This window comes from Athene cunicularia (genome assembly GCF_003259725.1).
Source record: "Athene cunicularia isolate RWA chromosome 17 unlocalized genomic scaffold, athCun1 chr17_part1, whole genome shotgun sequence".
NCBI classification, from domain to species: domain Eukaryota; kingdom Metazoa; phylum Chordata; class Aves; order Strigiformes; family Strigidae; genus Athene; species Athene cunicularia.
In genome coordinates, this window is record NW_020799122.1 from 10968174 (window position 1) to 10991466 (window position 23293).

At 42.8% G+C, this 23293-nt stretch overlaps 1 protein-coding gene across 7 annotated transcripts; it reads left to right on the forward strand.

Moving 5' to 3' along the window:
- Nucleotides 1-309: 309 nt before the first annotated feature.
- SLC31A1 (solute carrier family 31 member 1) lies at nucleotides 310-23293 on the forward strand. 7 transcript variants are annotated; one of them, XM_026860370.1, is made up of 6 exons: nucleotides 310-521; nucleotides 1155-1298; nucleotides 18962-19117; nucleotides 21470-21542; nucleotides 21931-22099; nucleotides 22756-23293. In XM_026860370.1, the coding sequence occupies exons 3-6, from the start codon at nucleotides 19007-19009 to the stop codon at nucleotides 22955-22957; spliced, it is 555 nt and encodes a 184-aa protein (XP_026716171.1). In that variant the 5' UTR covers nucleotides 310-521; nucleotides 1155-1298; nucleotides 18962-19006; the 3' UTR covers nucleotides 22958-23293. The 7 variants fall into 7 exon arrangements, with proteins under 7 accessions (XP_026716171.1, XP_026716169.1, XP_026716170.1 ...); XM_026860368.1 differs by lacking the exon at nucleotides 1155-1298; XM_026860369.1 differs by lacking the exons at nucleotides 310-521; nucleotides 1155-1298 and adding an exon at nucleotides 8660-8869.

A 23293-nucleotide genomic window follows, 5' to 3' on the forward strand; every position in this document is an offset into this window, starting at 1 on the left:
TGCAGAAGGGGCTGTTGGGCGTTGGAATGGGCTGCCCAGGGCAGGGGGGGAGTCCCCATCCCTGGAGGGGTTGAAGAGTCGGGTTGACCCAGTGCTGAGGGATCTGGGGGAGTTGGGAACGGTCAGGGTGAGGTTCATGGTTGGGCTGGAGGAGCTTCAAGGGCTTTTCCAACCGAGATGATTCTGGGATTCTGTGACCTGCGGTAGCTCTCGCGGTGGGAAGGTTAGGGACGCACTGGCAGGCTCCGGATTTGATTCTCCTACTTCTCAGATACCAGGAGGCGACAACTGCTGTGTAACACCATTAGTTTTAAAAACATCTGAGCCGGCCTTCGTTAAGCAGTTTTCCATCTTTGCCTTGTAGCTTGAGAAATACATGCCTTCTGTTGCTTTTTTGTTTTTCCTCTTGAGAAGCTGGTATCTGGGTGCTTTGTGAGACTCACTGCCTTGTCTTTATTCAGCACTTCAGAACCGGATGATGTTGAAATGCAGCAAAACTGACTGCAGGGGAGAGCAAAATGGTAATAAGGGTTGAATAACTTCCTGGCTTTGAGTATACTCTGGCACTGACTGGAAATTTGTAATAATAGCTATTTTTAGGATGTTTGAGTCTGAGCACAAAGTTACCAGGTCTGTTTTAGTGCTGTGTTTGCAGTAAGGTGTTTTATTGCAGTGAGAATGCAAAATGATTGGGATATCAGTGATTTCAGTTCTAAAGGGAAAATATCTAGGGGCAACATTAAGTAGCTTTTTTTATTGCAGAATGTGTGATTATTTTAGAATGAAACCTGCATGGGGTCAGAAGCCTTGTCTCTGTTAATAAAACCTACACACACACATGATAATTACACAATAATATGATGTGAATTCCTAGTGAGGGCAGATTGTTCCTATCTTGATGTGGCAGGTGGACATCAACTTCAAGTAGGAGGTGTGGTTCCTGTGTTGGGTAGATGAAGAGATGGTTTGTTGCTTTGCCTCCTTCTGTATTTCTATTAAGTGGGCAGTTAAGATAGATTTTTTTGGGTTTTTTTTAAAATGGTGAAGACCTATATGGCTAAGTCCTAGTGTTGCACTTGAGTTTAGGTTTTTTAGGTACAGGTAATGTTATACCTGTACCCAACTCTTTTTTTTTTTTTTTTTTTTTTTTTTAGTACAAAGTTTAACTTGGAAGCAAAACCATAACTGTTCTGGTACAATCAAGGATTCCTGTCCCGTGAACAACCTTTTAGCTGAGAACCCAATGTGCTTTCCCACACTGGGATCAGCTCTGGCAAGTCTTACTGCCTGTGAAGTGGGTAGGTCGCTCGGCATACAGACTGTAGCACCGTGGCAAAGCCCTGTCTTAGCCAGTCGTCATTTTTTTAAAATAAAATAAATTTAAAAACAACACTTAAGCTTTGTTCATAGTCCTCTCCTGCATTTGAGTTTGCAGTGACCTTGTGGCTCCATGTGAGTTCCTAGTCACAGACCAATTTTTGCCGTTTGTGCTCAAATTTCCAAGCTTCACAATGCTTAGTAATAGGGCATTTTGTGCAAAGGTGGATTTAACTCTCTTCACAAGTATTTATTAAATTTACTTTTAATCCGTTTGATCTTAACTTGCCTCTGCTTGACCCTGAGGTAAATAAAGCTTTCGCAGTATTTTTCATGAATAACAATATGTGATGTTATAGAGTAAGTTAGCGTTCACTTTAATGGTCCCAATTCATATAATTTATGACGTAATATTTCCTGAGGGTTGCACCAAGCTTTGGATTATGCATTACTTTTTTTTATGTCCTTCATTAAAATGAGGACACTGGAAGTAATGTGTAAATATTGCTATTTGCGTGCATGTTGGCTTCATAACTGTGAATACGGTGAAGCTGGCTGGGACTGCCCTGCTGCACAGTACAAAATTAGTGATGCTTTTTGCTATGAAGACACAAATTTTTGCAGTAAGCAGGTTTTTTCTTCTTCTACTCCCTCACCATCACTGAAAAAAAAAAAAAAAAAGGTTGAAAAGAATAAAACTAGCAGGAGTTGCATGTTCCCACACAAGTTTGTATTGATGACTGAGAAATTTTGTATGCCTGTTTTCCACTGAACTTCTGCTGCTTGTTGGAAGTTACAGAGAATTATTTTAATTTCACATGAGATTTCTAATCTAGAGCAGCTTTTTAACTAGGTTGAGAATTAGAATATTTTCTGCCAATAGAGGGGTGGAATTAAATAAGCTTTCCAATAAGCTTTTTGCATGTTTGCTTCTTTTTTGTTTGTTTTAAAGGTATAGTCCCTGCCACTTACTCTGACTCGCAGTGGTGCAAGGACAAGAAGGTTTGTTTTTTCTTTTTAGAAAAGAGGTTTGGGAGGATTCTTCTCTCACCCCTTTACAGTGTAACTTCAAGTTTTAGATTAGTGAGACACTCTATCCCTGAACAAAAGCTTAATGCTTGAGAAGGAGAGGTGCTGAGAATACTGATTTTTAACAGTCTTCTAGTACAGGAAGATGAGAAGATCTGCGGTGTTCACACAGTGAGTTTTGAGTCAGGGCACTAAGCAGCGTCATTTCAGTTGTCTTGTTTTCCAATCAGACATTAGGTCGGAGAGAAGACAGAACTCTGTTTTTTGAACTAAAATGTAGTATTTTCTTCTTTCCTTTTTGATTTCTGTATTTTCTATAAAGACCCCTCTACCCAACAGGAAAATCTCATGCCTCTGCAGACCTGCCTTCTCCACACTTGGCTGAAGGTCACCCTGAAAGCAGTAATCTGCATCAGAATTTTGTGAAGTTGAGCTGAAGCAGATTGCCAGCATGAACTTCTCCAAAAGTCTGCCAGGAAATCACTGGGAGTCTTGGCAATTTTTTCTTAGGGAAAGATGAAAAAGACTCAGTCTGGTTTTATTTTGTTTTTCTCTGGGAAATCCAATCTTAGTTAATCTACTCCATTGCCTTTTGTTTCAATCTAATTTTCTGGAAATGTTCCCAATCAAGTCCCAGGGGACTCGAGACCAATGATTTTTTCATTAACCTTTTTTTCAGCTGAAAGCTGGAATCTGCTAATGTAGAGAATAATGAGACTAGTTATTGTAAACAAATTAAACTCCTATTTTGCTGCACTGCAAAGTAACTTTATAAAGCCTTTCATTTGCTGGTCCTGGAATTAGACTTTTCTGATTTAGAAGCCAGTCTAGAAGCAGGAGGCTGTGATGAAATATCTACTTTTTGTCCCTTCTTCCCTGTTCCTGCAGTCTTTAATGTCATCTTCCCAGTGTAAGTTTTGCAATGTCTTTTCTTCCCTCTGTCTCGCCAGTTTATATCTGCAAGGGTCCTGTCGATTTCCAGTGCCACTTGAAGAACCATGATTGCTAGCTAGAATAATTGCTTGTGTGGAAAATATTTTAAACTTTTCTTTTTGCTCTTTCACTTCGCATGTATACCATATTAGAAAATATGACAGTTGTTGTACCAGGGATGTATAATAATAATATTATAGTATATATAAAGTTATATAGTGTGTATATATAATATAGTAATTTATAATCTGTGTAAAAAGTTGTGCGTGCATATAATCTGTTCACTCTAATGTTTATCTAAATTCATATAGCAGACCATGGTAGCTCTAGATCACGGGCCAAAAATGTTGGAAGTGATTAAGCATCTTCTACTCTGACTGGATGCTCAGCACGTCCTGGTGTCAAGCCTGAGAAGCTGGGAGAAAACTAAGAAAAGAATACAGCTGTTCTGCCATGAAACTAATAGTGAGTGCACCAAGTTGTTTCCTGAGACTTCGTGAGAGCTACTTCACTTTAACAAAGCCTCTGTTCCCACACATGCTCATTTGTTATCGAGGATTCATATCTCATTCTGCTGATGAAAGTTTATGAGCTTGGAATATGAGCTTTGTGATATATTTAGCTGATCTTTTGGTTAACCTGGATAAGAGAAATCCTGACAGTCTTCACTTTTTTTTTTTTTTCAACACTTAATGAGTCTCTTCTTAGGGGAAGGAGTATGTGTGGTAAATACACTTTCAGGCTTTTTTTCACATTGCAGATAATATAATTGGACTCAGATCTGTAGGATTAAAAAGTACTTTCAGGTCACCTCCAAAGTGCAGTGCACTTCCTGAGCTTACAAGCTAATGCCTGTTAGCCAACTGGCTAGCCTGCTCCTTTGTGAGCTTGGAAAAGCAGCTACTTGAAAAGCGTATGGCTTCAGCCTCCCTGTGGAGATGCTCGTCCCTGTGACCCAACCTGCTCCGTGTCTGATTTCTTTTCCATGATGAATGGACTCTATGGGAGAATCAGAGCAGCTCTGCCGTCCCAGTGCGGGCTGAGTGCCTGACCTCAGCGCTGTGCAGCTCAGCAGCTCCCTGCAGCTTTTGGCTGGGCTCCTCCATATTCTCTGGATGGAGGCTGCACTGAGCGCCAGGGATCTGATTAAATCGGTTGCTCCCTCAGGTAACTTTTCCTGCTCTGAAAGGCGTTGTACTAAATAGACTTGACAACTTATTGTCACATCTTGACTGCATTTTCAAGCTTGCATCCTTTACTTGGGAAAGAAAAACACTAACAAATGTGGAGCAGAGTCAAAGCCAGTGCTCCCAGCAGGCAGGCGATCCCAGTTCATTCTCCTGCAGCCCTGCTGTCAGTGCAGTGCTCCGTGGGAGGGCAGCCAGATACCATGTGCATTTCCGATATGGTTAAGTCAACTCTCATACATCAAAGTGATAAGGGAAGTAGAAGTGCAAGCTCCTGAGGAACACACCCAACCTTGGAATACTGTGGAAGTGAAATGCAGCCAGCGTTGGTCTGGTTTTCTCAGTTGTCTTTTTTTATGGTTCCCTTGTTTGTCTGATCGCCTGGTCTAATGGATTTGACAAGAGACTGAGTCATGATTTCTGGGTTCTCTGCCAGGAGAGTTTTATACAAATCAAGTTACCATTGGCTTTGGTGCCCTTCATTAACTTATCCCAAGATATTATCTCACAAGAAACTTAATGTTTAAGGTGGTGTCAGGTGAGACTGAAATATGCTGGAGCAGTATGTTACTGGTAGTGTCAAACTGAAGCCTAAACAGTTTAAAAGAAGGATAGTTGGGAATTTTATAGCTGACCTTGTGTTCCTGCAACAGGTTTAGCTGTACGTGTAGAGCCAGTTTTGTGCCGCTGTCTTCATAGAAAGCATAAACAGAGAAGTCTATAGGATATTCTGCTGTATGGATAGTAAAGCCTAATAGACTTTATTCTGACTGTTTTGCTTCTTTGGAAAGACATAGTTTAAAAACCTTTTCTCAGCAGCATAACTTTACTTAAGTAAGCTGAATTCCTTAAGTAAAGCCCTCCAGTACCTCACTGGAGTAAGATCATGTGCAGTGCTTGCCAGTTGATCCCTTTTTGTGTAACTCTTGCTTTTGATCTTGCTTGAAACCACTGCCTCTACAATAAGGACACTTGTATCACAGAGCACAGTACAACTATACTTCTTGCACTTTTTCCTCCTTTGTCACGTTTTCCATAGCAATTGCTGACACCAGCTTTCCGATCAGAGAGGTCAGTGAGCCAGCTACTCCAATAGGATTTATCTTGTACATATTGTTGAAGGATTTCTGCACAAGTTATATCTGCCTTGTTATTTCTTAACCACTCCCCCAAGCTCCTAAAAACTGACCTATAGCTTTGAAAACTTCAATTTTTTTCGTTATGGGGTAGATACTAAAAGAAACTAAGCTTGCTTTGTTACAGTATCCAAAAGCAAGCAAAACACTGATTTCTCTGTCAGAGAAATTAATGTTTGGAATGTTTTTGAAAGTTTGAAAGTAATCTCTGCAACATATTTCATCTGGGAAGGGAGTTCTGAAATCTATCTTTGCAGAGATCTCATGAGGAAGACTCAGGAGTTACTTTCACTGTTATGAGCATCCCAGTCCTTGGTCTTGTCCTAACATGATTGACTTATGCCTTTAGTGGGCTGCATAGTCTGAGCAGTAAATTATTATCTTGGGTCATATGAAATCTTCGGCTGTAACAATAGGGATTATCAATATTTTGAGGGATGTTTTCACCACAAATAGAATGTAGCAGAAATCCCTATTACTTCAGCCCTTGTCCCTGCTTTGCACAGTTAGGAGAAGCTGAATATAGATATTTCCCACTGTCCGCATTGCAAGTAATGGGTCTGGTTTGGAATAGACTGCAGGTCAAGCAATAAAAAGGCTTAAAATGGAGTAAAAGTGATCATAGCTAAATCTGAGCAGTAGTTAATGATTAGCCTTTGATATAGATAAAGATATGCGTTCTGCTTGTCAGCATTATCTGAAAGTTTAGAAACTTTGATCCATCTCAGACTTGTTGCCTGTTTGGAGAAGGCTGCTCTCCTGAAGTCAGCAGATGGAAGACCTGTCTCTGGAATAGTAAGTACTCAGCTTTTTTTAGCTCTGAGTCATTTCTACTCTGGAATAACAACTCTGTGGCAGTCCAAGGGTTTGAAAGCTAGATGAAAAAGGCAGCATTCGAAGCTTTTTCCCAGAGTGGTTTATAGTCACTCATAACTAAAATAAAAAATTTGTTGATTGCTATTTGTTCTAGCTTTCCATGCCCTAGAGGTAGTCCTATCAGAAGAGCGTCATGAGGCCAAGGCTTTTCCAAAGACAAGTTCCTTCCCAGAGAATGGCTTCAGTTCGTTGCCCTTTCCCTCTTCTTAATATCCCAGGAAGTCTCCTACCTTGCTGAGTTGAGCGAGGTGGGACTGTGTTTTTTCATTTCCAAAAGTGAAAATGTAGAGGTGCTCTGTTCTGTGGACTAGGACTATGAATTTGTTCACCATACTCTTACAAGTATTTGCATTACTACCTGGAAGCTATTTATATATCACATGTTCCATCCTCTTGCTGTTATCCAAAATCACGGAGCAAGAGTAGGAAAGTGCCTCAGGTGATTTATAATTTGGTGTTAACCACCTGCCAAAACAGATCGACTTTCTGGACATAATTAAAAACAGAGTGGAATGGATTTTGCTGGTTATGACCTGTGTCCTACCTTACATTTTGCTCAGAAACATCTTCGGGTTTCTCAAAGCAACAGGCATTTTGAACAATTGAAACACAAAAGAGTTTGATTCTTGGTTGTGGTAGAACAAGCTTTTGTTTTGAGAGAGAGTCATAGATGGTGATGCAGAATTATTTGAACACGCATTCATTTCCCTTCTACAAGCAGGGAAAGCATAAGTATTCTTCTAAAAGTCAGTCTTGCAAACTTTAGTGAAAAGCCTACATTTAAAAGGTGACCCTGACACGCCAGAACAGGAATTGGAAGCCCCAGCGTATTCCCATAGGAGCTGATATCAACAACGCGCGGCTGTTGCGGCAATGTCTGACGCTGCCTGGAATGTGACAGCTCCAGGGAAGGTGAATGGTTGAGTGGCCACCTTAAAGTGCTGCGTCTGCACATGGACACACATCTAAGGAGTAATTGTAGACAAACAACTACTTAAATATGAAATTAGTGAAATGTGCTCCTGGGATTGTTATTCAAGGAAGCTTTCACGTGTGGTGGAAGCAGATGCAGAATGAGTGTGTTTCTCTGTGATGTGGCAGTACTGGAGATGGAAAAATGTACATGAATTGCTTAAATCAGTGTCTCATATCATATGTGTGGAATGGATTCCTAAAACATAGTTAACAAGAAGTTCTGGAGGGTGGTTTTCTTTTTGTCCAGAGTCTCAAAACATACCTGAAAACCAGTTCAGAACTTGTACAAATGTTGCCTTTTCTGGGCTAACTCTGGTTTAGATGAAAAACAGCCAGAGGGGGGGAAATTAGCTTATTTTCCACAAGTGCAGGTTTGTGTAAATGACTAGGTTGGTATCAGCTCATCTGTTAATTTAAAATTATTTTTGTTACCACTGCAGTGCAGTACCTCAGGCATGGCCTGAATTCACTGGAGATTTCTCTGCCAAAGGGTTCCAGGATGTTGACGAACAGGAGCTTTTTAGTTCAACTACAGGATCTGTATTTGAGTCTATAAATGATGGCCTTGCTCTCCAGAGCACAGAGCAGCAGCTCACCATCTCTGCAAGAACTGATAAATCCTTATTGTATTCAGTTATCAAACTACACGTGCAGTCGTTGTGTTCAGGGAGTAGCAGGGTGCTGATTGGGCAGCCTGCTCCAGCCGAGCCTGCTTGAGCAGGGAAGTTGGACTAGATGATCTCAGGAGGTCTCTTAAACTTCAGCGGTTCTGTGACTTAACCACAAGTCTTCCTGCGGTGACATGTGGCAAATAGGGTAAGATCTAGGAATCTTCTGTGTCTTTGAATCATATGTGCTGATGGACTTTAGGCTCTGTTTTACGAGGCCTGTAATAAACTGATGCCATCCTTTTTTATTACCCTCAGTACTAGTTTTATCTACATGAGACAGAGGTATTTATGATGTTGCTAGATAGCATCTATAATCTTGCACCTGTATTAAAGGCCAGGTAATGCACTTTTTTTTTTTTTTTTTAGATTAAAAAGTTTTTAAAGAGTATTACAAGGCTCAGGACTCTGTTCCACTTCTTCCTCAGCATACGGTGAGGCAGGAGGACGTTTTTTCCTGCTCTCTGGCCATATGGATCACATCTCCTTGGTCGCCATTCTTGTGCTCAGTTGTGTAATGTCTCTGCAGAAATCACCACAGAGGATAAGGAAGTCTCTGTTTATTCAAGAAGTTATGTAATCTTGGAAAATACAGGTCACATGGCACTTCTTTTCTGTCTCCTTTTCCCTGTTGCTGTCCTGTTTCTCTCCATGGGTAAGAAGGAGGGTTAGGCAGCTCTCAGCTCACAAGTGAGCACTGAAGCGGTTTTTAGTGGGAGGGACCTCGGGTGATTTCTGGCCATGCATGGTAAGCAGACTGCACTCAGCTATTCTGGCATCCCAGTGAAGCCTGTTAAGCCACTGGGATTTAAGCCATTCTGCCTTATCTCTGCTTAAACACAGCATGGTCCCTGGGGGGAAGGGGAGGCCTTCAGGTTTCTCCTCTCTGGATGCCAAATACTGTTTTTTTGGTGATGGGGGTTTTGCCATGGGTAAGTATTACTGTGTTACTGTTTCATACCCTTGATGATCTGAGGAAGAGAGATGAAACTACGATAAAATGGCTTGCCAGACTGCGGTCCTGGGGTAATTGCTCCAGAAGTCTTTGACATGCCCAAGGAGTGCTGAAGAGGTTCTTTCTGTAGATGCCTCCTGGGAATTGCCTTTGATGGAAACTTGTTAGTACTAGCTCTGAATTCATGCTGGCGTTGGCTATAAGGAATTTTGGTGTCTGACATCTTGTTGTAGGAGCCCTTTAGCCTGGATGTTTTATAAAGAAATTGTAACGTAGCATCCTCTGCCAGTTTTGGCATCCCTATTGCCATCCTTTCCTCTCCAGATGAGTGCTTGAGTCATCTTTTTTTTATGTCATCTCTGCTTTGGGAGCTGTGGGACTGGCATTCACTCCTCAGGTCCTGCGTGTTCTGAGGTGCCTGAATTCTGTTGCTCTCCAGAAACTTCTGTGCTCTTGGGTGTCAGAAAAGGGAGATGTCTGCCTCAACTGGCTAGACAGAAACAGAACAATAAACAGTGCAGAGCAAGGATCCCAAAGGCTAGTGGTGAAAGAAGTAGAGAAGTAAAAACAGGGAGGGGGGAAATACCACACGTAGAGAGCGGAAGAAATTGTGCTTGTGATGGGCTTGAGCATGGCAAGTTGCTTCTTCTGAGTGCAAAAGCCACAGGCCTGCTGCAGAACTCATCTGCTTTGGCTTTGGCATACAGTATGACACTTGCATGACCTTGTTTTCTGTGCCCAGTGAGAAGAGCTGGCTGGAGGTGGGTGCTATTCTGTTGTAGCTGGAGCAGCAACGTGAAAAAGGGGAAAGTTTTGTGACTTGGAGATGAACAGGCAAACTCTGAACTACTGAAGAGATCCTAATCACTTTTTAATTGGTATCATCTTGTCAGCATTTGAGTTCACTGTCTGCTGATGTAGCATCTTACCTTTCTGAATACTGACTATAATGTCCATTGGTGTTTGTTAGCAGTAAAAAAAAAACAACTTGTGGTTGACATGTCTGTTCCTGGCCTTCTGCTTCTGGTCAGCAGGTGGGTGGCTCTGGGCCAAGAGAACCATGCTTTGTTCCCTGAACTGCACTTTTGCTCAGCTTATAATAGTCTCTCTGGTTGGGATTGTCAAAGATGGCCAAAGGTGGAATATGCACAGATCCTTTGAAAGTGTCCCACTGGGGACTGCAGGTTCATTTGGGTTCACTTAGGTTGAAAGTACTCATGTATTATCAGGATGGTAACAAGTTATTGCTGGTATAGTAGAATACTTCAGTTCACGTCATTTATGACATCACTTTTTCCAGAACTTGTTTGCTGTGTCCTGCCTGGCTGTCCTTTGTGTGGATAAGAGCTGTGCTCACACAGTTCACCAACCATTCTCAGCCCCATGACAGCTTTTAGCATCTGTCCATCACCGAAAAATAACTCCCTTGTGCCACACTTCCACAACAGGTGTGCTCTCAGCAATGTCTGCAAAACAGACAAACACTAGGTTGCAGTTTGCAAGCCTGTATCCTGTGGTGAACAGGAGCTTCCAGATCCAATTCCAGCATCACTCCTTGTATCATGCCCTTCCTACCCTTGTGCATTTGTCAGGGCAAGGACTGTGTTGTATTTGGAATGACATGAAAATGATCTAGTCACATGTACAGATGCCGTATTCTGAGCCCCAAAACCTATTGTGCACCTTCAAAAACATTTAAACTTCTAGCACTGTATAGGGGATGGTAAGAAGCAGCTTGTTGCTGCGGTGCTGAAGAGATGGTGTTACTGTCTCACATCCTGTCAAGAGTAAGGCAGCCTGGAGAGCATGTGTAGGTGGTGACCCCAAGATTTGGCCCAGGGGTTGGAGGCGGCATGGATGGGTCTCTAAAATTGCAGCTCTTGTGTCAATAATGTTCACAAATCTGCATGGGAATGTGTCCAGTATTCTCTTGTAGATGAGGGGAGTTTCTACTGATTGCTGTGCTGATGTAGTCCCCCCTGCACTGCTGACCTAGACTTTGTGAGAAAAAGACAAACCAAGAAGTGACAGCATTGGTTCTGTCACCTCTTGGTAAAGGTTGATGTGGTCATTGCAGAAGTAATCCTGTTCTGCTGAGGCAGGGATTGATAGGTGTCCAGCGGAGGGTGGAGGGCAGGGTAGGGTAGGATCAGGTAGTTAAGTTGGAAGGGATGTACAACAGTCATCTAGTCTTAACTGCCAAGTTGTAGCTTGATTGGGAGTTTGGGACCCTCTGTGAGATAGTAGCAGATCACTCTTGGATCTCAATGCAAAGGTTTGTGTGCATTCCACATGGTTGAACCTGGGCTGTGTCAGACTTCTCTAGCAGAAATGAGGTTACAGCCAGGAGAACGTTGGCAAGGACTCTGCAGTTTTGCTGTGCTTCTCAGGACTATCCTGCATTTATTGCTTTTCCATCACCTGCAGTTTCAGAATGGCTGAGCAAAAAGCTTGTCAGGAGAGGAGTCTGTTGCTCTGCCTACCTAACTCACCACTATTTTCTCCATCGGTATACACTGTTGCCAGCATTTCTCAGCCTTTCCTCCACTGTTATCAGTCTTACAGTCTTAGGTGTTCTGCTCTGCAGGGTTGTTTTCTGCTGCCTTTCACTTCATTGGGCCCATTAGTAATGACATGGGCTGGCAATGGTGTTTCGCTTCATGAAGTTCAGTGCATTGTCCTGTAAAGAACAGTCTGTCCTTAGTTGGTTTGGTATTTTTTCTTGTTCAAAGATTTCAGTGATTTCCTGAGGAGTCTGCAGAAGTTGCAAGATGAGGAATGACCATCCCCTTCTAGGGAAGTAGATCAAGCAGGGTCTCTAACAGAAGATGACCAGACAAGTTTGCTATGAAAATAAACTCCATCAAAGGGACGTGATTGTGGCCATGCTGAGAGGAAGAGCTCTGGCCCCTCCTCTAGTAATGGGAATTGTGCTAAGTAAATGCAACCAGCTTTGCCTTAGTTCTATAGCTTAGTGTTGCTTTGTTTCAAAGCAAAGGACAGGACCTTCAGGGTTGAACCCTTTTTCAACTTTATCAACTTCTTTTATTCTTCATCTTAATTAAAAGCTGGTTTAATGTATATAACTGTGCCAAGCTGCCAAATAATGTTGTGTAACTCCAGGAAGCCTGTGTGAGCCAGCACTTCATTTTTTTTTTTTTTTTTTTTTTTTTTTTTTTTCTATGTCCATGAGTGCTTGGTGATCATTACATGCAGAGGGTGCAGATTGTCTCTTGGGATAAGGAGCCCTATAATGAGAGGGACAAGCATGTATCGGTACAGTGGGAAGTATGGGAAAGAAAAGGATTCAATAAGAATAAAATAAGCAGATGGTGGCAGTGGCTTGCAGCTCAGATAAGTGTGACAAAACAGCAAAATTACTCTACTTGGCAGGGCTCTCTTGAGATCTTTTCAAAGACCCAGAGGGCCAAAGACCCATGAGTTCTCCTGGGCACTGAGGAAGCGGCACATACTCGCAGAGAGTGATTATTGGCCCCAGCTGTGTGATCTGTAGAGAACATGAACTGAGCCCTGGCTTAATCCTTCACCCCCAAATCTCCCTGCATGGGTGACAAGAGACTTTGCTTCACACTCTCCCTGTATCCTGCCTTTAGGGTTTGTCAGGGTCTATCTCAGTTGTGACATGGCTCACGAACAACAGAGTGTTTTTGATATGCCTTGTTCTCTGCTGTCACTTTCAGCATCCACGACTGCTGTAAGGGTTCCAGCCTGGGATCCTTGATGGAGCTCATGACTGAGAATAAGAATCAGTTCTCCTCCCTGGATTTCTCCCTTCATGAAAAACTAACAGCCCTGTAGGTTGTTTTTAAAATCCCATTCTTCTGCTTGCATTATGCATGATAGCTGCCGAAGAGCTGGTCTCTACATGCTGCTACCAGCTTGACTGTGTCTCCCTTCTAACATCCCTGCTGACAGCTTCCATCTCTGCATGTCACAGTCTGCCCAGACATTGTCCTCTTTCAAAGCTGAACACAAAATGTTGTCTGTAGCCCTGCTCAGCTCTTTTTATTTGCCTATCATTCCCCACTCCCTGCACTCTACCCTCTGGCAACTCAAGCTGGACATCTTTCACAGTACCTGCTGCCTTCTTTCAAAAGCTTCTGAAACCCATCTGTATATAAATAGTTCAGCTGTATCCCACTTACAGGTGGAGAGGGAGAATGTGCCCTCTGTCACACTGTTTTTCTGCTTGGCTCTGCTGATCGGGGCTGAATCAATTTGCAGGCTTCTCTGGTCATGGACAAAACCCAGGAAATACAAACTAATGCAGACTGACAACCTAAGTCTCCAGATGTATTGGAGCTCCTCTCCCAAGCCATTCCCTTTTCTTTCTTGCTCCTTACCCAAACGCCTTCTTCATGTGTTGAGCTTTTAGGAAGCCTTAAACTTCTGGTAAAAGCTTTTGATTGGGACTCTAAGATGGTGACACAGTACCAGGCAAAGACACACAGTTCTTCTGTGACCTTGCAAACTTCCCTTAAATTCTTAATATAGCACTAAGAGCTCCTTCTTCAGGAGCTGTGCAAGGGAAAAACAAAGGTGTGCAACTAAGAGGCGTGCTGGGCACAGCACAGTCCTTCCTTATGTGTCTGAGTTCCAGCCTGAGGTTGCTGATGCTGCTTGGGAGAGCTCCAAGGGGAATTCTGGCATTGGAGAGCAGCAGTGTGTATCTGTAAAACACATTATATTATATTACTGAATAATGATCTATTTTTTTCCATATCTTTAAAGTGTGTCTCTGTAGCTTGACCCAGGAAGGCTCTGGCTGCCAGTGCTGAATACTCCTACAGATAGAATTGGTCTGTCCCTCAGCTGTGTCTTTAAGCAGCTCTAGACCTAAGTCTGGGATCCTGGAGGAATCACAGCAAGTCCACCCCTTTAGAAAGGAAGCAGTTAAAGTTTTCAAGTTTGCCAGGAAATTGAGTAAACTAGAAGCAGTGCTTAAGTCTCATGATGGCTAGCTCAGACCATTCAGTGGAGACCACAGTTAGAGCCAGTGAACAGTGCTGTAGTGTCTGCAGACTCCCTGCTTCCCCTCCCATCTCCATTTACAGCACTTTAAAAAGAAAAAAAAAAAAAAAAAATTGGGCGTGAGACCACAAGCTCAGAGCCAGTGGAGCTCAAATAGTCTGCCAGCTGGACTTCTGTAAGTAGAGCACTGATAACTTTTGGTTGCCTTTTTCATGACTCATGTGTTTTATATGTAGGATTCCTTTGTGTTATGCAGGACTGAGACATACGTGATGTGCAAGCAAGAGATCTTTGCCTTTCCAACTTGCTATTTTTAATCTTTTTTTCCTTTGGATTTCTCTCAAGAGCTTTAATTTTAATTCTTAGTAAACTTTACTAGGTCTTCTTCAGGAGAAGAGAGGGACCTCCTCTCTCAACCTTAGGAGTGTTGTTGGAGAGACCCTACATAAGAATCACTCCAGCTCTGTTGAGACGAGTTTGGAGGTTTCCGTGCAGGAGGCAGCCCTGTCGGCTGTCGTGCTTGCTGCTGCTGCACGCCGGGCCACTGCAGCCAGCACCGTCTCTGTTGAATGAGTAAATAGTGTAAAGGAGGCTGAAGAGGTGCTTTTTAAGGCTCTGGTCCTTCTGGGCAGAGCCACTGGAATTAGTTTTATTTCTTGCTTTTTTAGAACTGGTGTGGGAAAGATGAGGCACTGTTTTGAAAGGAAGGGTTTGCTGCTCTAAGGGATGTTGGGGGTCTGCTGTTAATCCTGTTAGACTTCTGATTTGGAAAGGGGCTTCATTCCTTTTGAATGTGACTTTAAGGAAGCTCTGTTTGCACACCATGTCTCATACCGAACTAATTTGTAAAGTACTTTCTTGGAGCTCAGTAGATCTTTCCCATAGTCTGTCCTGTTTCTGCATGTCCTGTGTTTCTGCATTAAAAGGTGCATCTCCCTTGGATGTCTGGAAGGCTGTTTGCCACAGGAAAAACTGTGATTTACTGTGGAGTGTCCGGATTATGGATTAACAGGGCAGAAACAATAGATTGGGAAACTGTGGTGGAGGTTATGTATGATGGCAGTCATTTTATGGCAGAGACCTGCTTGAGGAGACTGTTTTGTCTTTGGCATCTCACCAGGTCCAGCTCATTTACCTGCTGTAAACCTGCTGTAAACCCACTGTTGCCAGTGCACAACAGAAACCTACCGTTCCTCCCCTTCTCTGTGCCCTGCAGTTGTGAACGTGGCTTCCTTGTATGTGTGAGATGAAGCAGCACTAGTTAAATGTTGGTGGAGGGTAAAAGTAAGTCCTAATGCTTAACTTGAGCTAACAGTTTGTTGTCAGATCCTGGCTGCACATCTCCTGGCCCCAGCTTGGTTTGCTGAGCTGCCAAGGTGGCATTGCAGCGGAGGGACACAAACCTCTACCTGACCAGAGCCCACCTATGTGCTGAGGGCAGCCCTGCTCCAAGACTATGACTTAAGGTACGAGTCCTGTGTGTAGTTCTGAGTCTTGCTGTTTTCCTTATGAATTTGAGGGGTCATGACATGGAGGCTGTGGCTCCTCTGACCTGGGGTGAGGTACTGAGAGGGGAAGAAACAAGTCCTGGAGAGAATTTCCTCATTCTTCTCTCCTGTCCCACCCTGTTTGTTTTCTTATGAGGTAGGCTACTGCAGAGTACAAAAAAAAATCCGTGTGTGTGTGTCCCTTGGATGCATCAAGGCAGGTGCACCATGAGGTCTGTGCCCTTTAGCTGTGCAAATGCTTCAAAATACCTGAGCCTACTGCAGCCACAGTCTGCTCCAGATCCCCTTTTCAGGGTGTGCTCAGGAATCCACTCCCTCTCTGTGCAAACAGCAGTCGAAAGATCAAGTCACCCATTCAGACAAAAATACCTGCTGCTGAAGTGCTGGGTTTGTACAAGACTAAACCTATTTAAAGAATTTGCGATAATAGAAACTTACGTGTGTGGATTTTTTTCCTCCAGGTATGGAGACAGACTTGTTAAAAACAGTGCCCTTCTCTGTGTCAGCTCCATGTCAGTCAGCTTGTCTCTTAAGAGTCTGTGCAAGCAAACCAGAGATTTACAGCTTCAAATATTACACAGCCCTTAACCTGTTGCTGCTGCTGCCCTAGATACTGTTTTTTACCCCAAGGCGTATGTAGAGACCTCCTAAGTTGTAACTCAGAGTCTGATTGTACTGGGGTGTTCCACTAGAAGTGATTTACTTTTAAACAGAAATTTATGCATTGGTAACACAAAAGACAGTTGAAGTGGCTCAGTCTAGGTTATTTCCTCTTATGCTACTTAATATCCTGTCCTTTTCAGGATCTCATAAAATATCTTTCATTGTTGGGTAACTGCAGTAGGGGCTCGGATTTGGTGTTGGAGCACTAGTGTAGCAGGGTAAGAAGGAGCTACACGGGTGAGCATCAAGCATGCTCTTGGTAACCTGTACTGAGACCCTGCCCGTCCACATGCAGCCGCTTGGGAATACTTGACCTTGTTGTTTGTTAATACACAGTAAATACCTAGATAACATACCCCCCCGTTTCTCCCTTTTTGAAGACCAGTGATGGTAAATTAGTGTGAAGTTGGACACAACTCAACCATGAAGAGAGGTTTTAATCTGCTAAACAGCCAGGGCTCCTGTGGAGCGTATTGGAATCTGCAGAGTTTGGCGGGAGCATGAAATCCTAAAATGAATAAATAATCGAATTGGACAGTAGTCACTAGCAAAAATGTTGCATCCAAAGCAAAAGCGATGTATCAGTCAACTGAAAAAAGAAGGAGGGGATAAGATTTTTGTCTGGGTGAGAGGGAAGGTTCGAACATTACTTCTTTCCTCTTGCAGCACGCTGATCTTTGATCCCGTGGTGCAGAGCACTTCCGCCATTCTTCCTTCCCTGCTGCAAAAAATTATTTGAAGTTTGTGTGTCTTGGCAGGGAATTCTTTCCTTTCCCAAGTGTTTTCATTTTGGAACATCAGTTCTAGTGCTTTCCTTTCTGGAACAGTATCATCTTCAAAGCTACGCTGTATGAAAATACACTATTCTGCAGATATGCTTTGGTAATGCTTTTCTGTATCAGGTGAGCTCTTCTTGCATTAGTCTCTCTGTTTTTTCCTTCCCCTGAACATTTTTCGGGTCTTAATATTTAAGCACAAATTGGGGGCAGAATGAGCTAAAAAATACTAGTAGAAATATGGACAAGGGGTACATTCTGCTTTTAGCCAGTGCCATTCAGATTATATTACAAGTTAACTTTCCAGGGGAGTTATTGTGGTTTGTCTAATACAACAGGAGATTGGCTACAAACTCCATCTGCACAGAGATGCAGAAAATACCTGAGCTGTGTATTGCTGGTGTAGCTTGTACCAGCTCATTTGGGTGTGTACAGGTGCTTCCTTACACTATTGAATTTCAGTGTTTGCAGGGTGTATTAATCCTTTCTCTTCACCAGCACTGCTGACTTTGATTCCTTATCTTCCCCAAATCTTTAACTTCTCTCATTGTTCTTTTTAACTCCAAAGCCTTTTGAGATCACCCTGGTCACTGATGCCTGACAGTGCTGCACTGACAGTTGTGTTCTGGGCCACCATTCCTGCCCAGCTGTGTCATATGGTCACTGTCACACACCAGCTCCATCATCAGCTGCTTACCATTTGGGTTTTTTTTTGCCAGTGCTGCTTCCAGTTTAGAAATTTCTTCTAGAGTTTCATTTTCCCTTTCCAAGCTAAATGTATTCATACCTATCTGTTCAAACACCATACTGTCTTTTAGCTTAAAAAGCTTTTTTTTTTTCCCAGTTGCAAACACTCCTGATGATTTATCTGGAAGGAAGTACATCTCCCCTCTTTTTTTTAAAAAAAAACACTTAACTTTGATAAAGTGACTGTACTTTGTTTTTTATTTCGCTTGGTTTTACCTGAGTGCTGGACTAGACCGGGAGGGTACACAATATTCCAGACAGAGTCCAGCACAACAGTGTCAGTACTTGTAAGGACAAGTGGTATCTCACCTGGACTACACTAGGGTTGCCTTTGCCTGGCTCTGTCACACTGACAGATGCTGTTGTTTCAGGACTAACTGGTATTACCAAGTTGTTTCCTGTTGCTGTTCCCACCTGGTGACTTTTCATTTCACATCAGAAATTGCCCCTTGTTCCATCCCAAGTTATGCTGGGGATGTGGAGAGTGCAGAAGCCATGTCCACATCTAGCCACAAGGTGTATTTTTATTTTTAACATAGTGTGTCCAGACATACCTGATTTGCAGTAACCAGATTAGGGATTTGAACTGGCAGCCTTTTGAGTGTGTCTCTCACTGTGTGTAATGTGATTAGAGGGGAGATGTGACAATGTAAAGCTCATGGAAATGAAATTGGTTTGCCTGTGGCTATTGCAGACCTTTGCCTGGTAATAGGTCTTGTATCACCTAACATAATTTCTTTGTTAAACAGGTTTCCAATAAAATGCATAACTGTCAATTAAGAGAAATATTGTAACCCGATCCTTTAGTATATGCAATTTAAAATGGGGCTTTGCAATATTTTAGCCTCTTGCATGCCTGCAATTGAGAAGAGACTTGTGTTTTTTTCCTCTTACAGATAAGAAATGTTCATTTATGCTGAACACTTGTCCCCATGTGCTACCTCAATCAGATTAGGCTGCCTTTCTGGCAAGAATGTTTAGGATGGTGCAGCAATATGATGATGTAAAGCTCAGAGGGACACACCTCCTTTAAATTGTGCTGCTCACTTTGCTGTGTAGTCAGAGTGCAGGACTGTGAGGATGCTCCAGAAGTTTATCTGCAGGCAGTGGTTCTCAGTGGCTTAGAGTACTTCCTCTTGCAGTAGCAGTAGAGAAACCATATTCTTTTAGAAAAGTGCTTCTTTTTTTTTTTTTTTCAGGGTCCCACTATTCTACGTGCCTTTTTGAACATCTCTGTTGTAAAGATGTCTCACGATCACATGAACAGCTCCATGTTGCCAGTCACACATCCTCCTGAACATCACCATCCAACAGCAGCCCCAGGACATGGTCATGGATCTGACATGATGATGATGGTAAGTGGAAAAGTCATAATTAACCAGAAAACTTTTCCTTGCCTGTGGTTCAGAGTAACTTGCCACCTTAAAGGCTACGAGAACTGGAAATTAAACTTAGCTATGGAAAGCATGAATTAATTCAGTTAAAATACAGACTCCACTGTGGCTCTTCTGGAATAAAGAAGTGGCATGAGGTGATATGCAACATGAAATGTATTTCAGAGCTGGACATCCTTTGGCAAAATGGTCTTTTCTTGCACAAACCTTTCTAGCAGCCAGCCTGGTGTCTGCTCTGTAGCCAGCTAAAGGCAGAAATGCAAAGTAAACATTTTCCTGCAAGAAACAGAGGTGGATGGAGTTCTTCAGACTGTTAGTGTTGGCAGAAGCCTTAACCAGCACTGAGAGGATTGCACACACTAGTATGATGGATTGTGCTGACCTGCAGGCAACCAACCTCTGTGCCCTTTTCCTCCTGAACTTTAAGTATGCACTCAGTTTGGTGAGCAAAGTGCTACCAGAGCTCTTTGCCACACAGGTGTTAAGGCTGTGTTGGTCCTGAATCCTGCTGCTCTAGCTAGCTTTGATTTAAACAAGTTCAGACCTGTGCATGCTGGCATCACTGAAGCTTTGCAGAAATCCTGGCCAGAGTTCCCATGGAGATGACTGTAGGATCTGTGTTTGTATGTAGCCAGTTCTAGGGACTTTTTCAGCTTTTTCTCCCTTTTCTGAATACTTTTGGAGTGAGTTTCAGGTTATTAAAACATGACTGTGGTTAAACTTTGAAAAGAGAGGAGACACTGTTCCCATTTCAAATGGGAATATACTCAGGAGTATATTTTGCAAGCCTTCAGTTAAAGTTTGCCTGCCAGCTATGTGCCCTGTGCACTGAAGAAGGGATCAGGAATCACTGCTGCTTTTTATACTGCAAACAGTATCATAGCAGGAGAAAAGAGGACTAGAACAGCCTTCCCCTTTGTGAACATGGCCCAGTACAAAGCCCATTAGTGCTGGTGGAATTTAACAGTCCAGCATTGTCACTGATGTCTTTATCAAGCTCTTCATATAATCCAACAGCTGAATGTTGACTTTCTCTGATCTGTAAATGCTGTTTCTTTACAAGTGTCAAGTGCTCTTATCTTCAATGGGTAGTTACAGGATCCTGCCTTACCCTACAACTAAAGACTGTGATTGCACAAGATTCTGAGTTAACATTGCACATAAAACTGTCAGGGAAGGATGTAAATAGGTACAGTATCTTAGATAACAGACTGAACCCCTTTTCATGTATGCATATTCCCATTCCTCACTTGCACCAAGTAGCAGGCTCTGTTTCAGCTATGGTTTATAAAACAAGGCTGTAATGCTCTTTGGTCTGTGTGGGGTTTGTTTTAAATGTAAAAATGTTAAATTCATTAAAGAAATTGAAGTACTCTCTAAAATATGGTAATTTTTTCTCGGGATAATGAGTGTCTGCTGATTCTTATGGATACTAAAATTAATCATAATTCTGATCTTTAGCAAATAACCTTAATTAAGCAATGAGAGGAGTTCAAAGAGAATTTCCTCTAGATTAGTGAGTACTTTACATGTGAAAACAGTGTATGCAGCTGTGGTTAAGACCTGCTAAACTGCAGTGTATTTACCTGGATGGAAAGATTATATGTGCTCTAGCTGGCTGGGGGATCAGAGCTTCCCAGATTGTTTACTGTGCAGGTTCAGGAGCCCTTATTTTCACCCAGGGGAAGCTGTGGTGCTGCCTTTTATATATATATATATATATATATATATATACACACACTCCTTGTTGTACCTGTATTTAGGCCTCTATTTCCCATAGGATATGGCACTTTTCTGTAGAGAGACAGTAGTCTACTGGCATGGTGCAGGATGGGACCAGAGGATTCAGCTATACAAGCCCTCATCCATGTGAGCTCACAGGAGATCAGGGTGGAGAGAAGAAAGTGGCCTGTACCACAGCCTGTGAGTAGTCATGAGGAGGCAAGGATGAGCTCCACAGAGACATCCTCAATCCTTGACTGCTTCTGATGCTGAAGAGAAAAGGAGCTCCAAAAGCAAGGAGAAGGCACTTTTCTATAGCATGTACTGTGAAGGACAGTGCCTTCTGCCTGGGGACGCTGCCTAAAAAAGCTGCCCACTAGAAGCAGCTGGAACCTGGAGCATCTTTAGCCATGTCTCACTTGTGTGCATTACACTAGATTTACTGAAGAGCTTCTTCGAGGCTATCTGGTAACCAGCTGAAATGATCTAAGTTCTTGTCATAATACAAAAACCTTTGCTAAATCTTCTTGTGAGCTCCATCTCAGGATGAGCTATTCAGGCTCATCTTGATGTTCTTTATGTTTTGGGCAGGCAATGACTTTCCACTTCAGCTATGAGAATGTGCCATTGCTGTTTTCTGGACTTATAATCAATACTCCTGGAGGTTAGTAAAACTGTTTTGTCCAGTCCAAACAAAAAGTTTGCAACTGATTCATGTTTCAGGTATTACCTTGCTGTTTATGTCAAAAATATGCAGGCACACTGCATTGAGTCTTTTAAATGGCATCTGTGGGGTGAAAGAAAAAGAGATGTTTGTATTGTTTGAGAATTTGATTGGTCTTATTAGCAACAGTGATTGCTGGTTTCAATTCACGGGTGAAACTCCCATTAGTGTATGGATGAAATTCACAGTTACTGTCTGTACATGCATGCACACAGCCATAGCCTGTGCAGTGTGATGGGGTTGTTGAATCACACAGTGTCTCTTCTGACATGTTTTGAAGCAAACATCTTTCGTTGCACAAGTACAATAATGTTTCTTGTTTTGTCAGAAATGGCTGGTGCTTTTGTGGCTGTCTTTTTCCTGGCCATGTTTTATGAAGGCCTTAAGATTGCTCGAGAGTGTCTGCTCCGTAAATCCCAAGTCAGCATTCGATACAACTCCATGCCAGTGCCAGGTCCCAATGGCACTATCTTGATGGAGACGCACAAAACTGTTGGGTAAGGATTTCACTTAATTCTAAGACAAACTTCTTCCACAGCTGACAAAGGCTAAAACTGGGACAGAAAAAACTTCATGCAGCCAGTATCACTCTCTGCAAAGATTGGAACACTGCTTGACACTGGAGGACACTGTGCTTGAGTCACTTGGCCACCCTTTAGGATGGGGAACAACAGGAAAAAAGCAGCAAGGAGTCAAATAAGCTTGGGGTTTTTTTCCAGAGCAGTAACGAACACATTTGTGGAGTTCCCAGGAACAGAATTTGTGACTTACAGGCAGCGACCCTGACAGAAAATACTTAGGATCTTTCTGTTGACAGGTAGTCAAAGCCTCTGCTTAGAAAAGAAGCCATTCTGCTTACTAAATGTTGGGGTAAAATAAGCTTGTAGAAGTCCATTTCTCAGCTAAAAGTTTTGTCCTCCAAGCAAGTACCATGCTTTCTTTGTTATCAAGTCAGCTCTGTGGGGAAAAACACAGTTACAAGCAACAGATGCATGCAGAAGTCTATGTCCAGCCTTCTTTGTTATCTTCTCTGCCATTTCATGCCCACCTTGGCATCCTGTCAGCCTAAGAGCTAAGTTTTCTCTTCAGGGATGTGCCTTTTCCTGCCTTTGTCTCGTGGATGCTGACTGTTCTTTGGGTTTTGTGTTCTCAGGCAGCAGATGCTGAGCTTCCCTCACCTCCTGCAGACTGTACTGCACATCATTCAAGTCGTGGTCAGTTACTTCCTCATGCTGATCTTCATGACATACAACGGATACCTCTGCATAGCCGTGGCGGCAGGGGCAGGGACGGGCTATTTCTTCTTCAGCTGGAAAAAGGCAGTTGTTGTGGATATCACGGAGCACTGCCATTAACACTGGATGCTGCCCAGCAGCCTCTCCGCCCCACTGCTCTCTTGAAGTGCAGCCATCACAAGGACTGGATCATTCCTAAGCTGAAAGAGAATCAATCTGAAGAAAATCAACTGGAGTTCACCACAAGTTCCAAGCTGGGGTGTGGGGATGTGAGGAGCTGGGGTATGCTGCTCCCCTTTGCTGCAGGATGGCAGCAGGGCTGACTCTTGAGGGTCCCGTGGTAGCCACTCTTGGCTAGGATTTGCTTTATTCTTAGATTATGCCGTGATTGAAATTAGTTGGCTGACAGAAATGTAGAAATTATTCTTAAAAAAAAAAAACCAACAAAAAAACCCA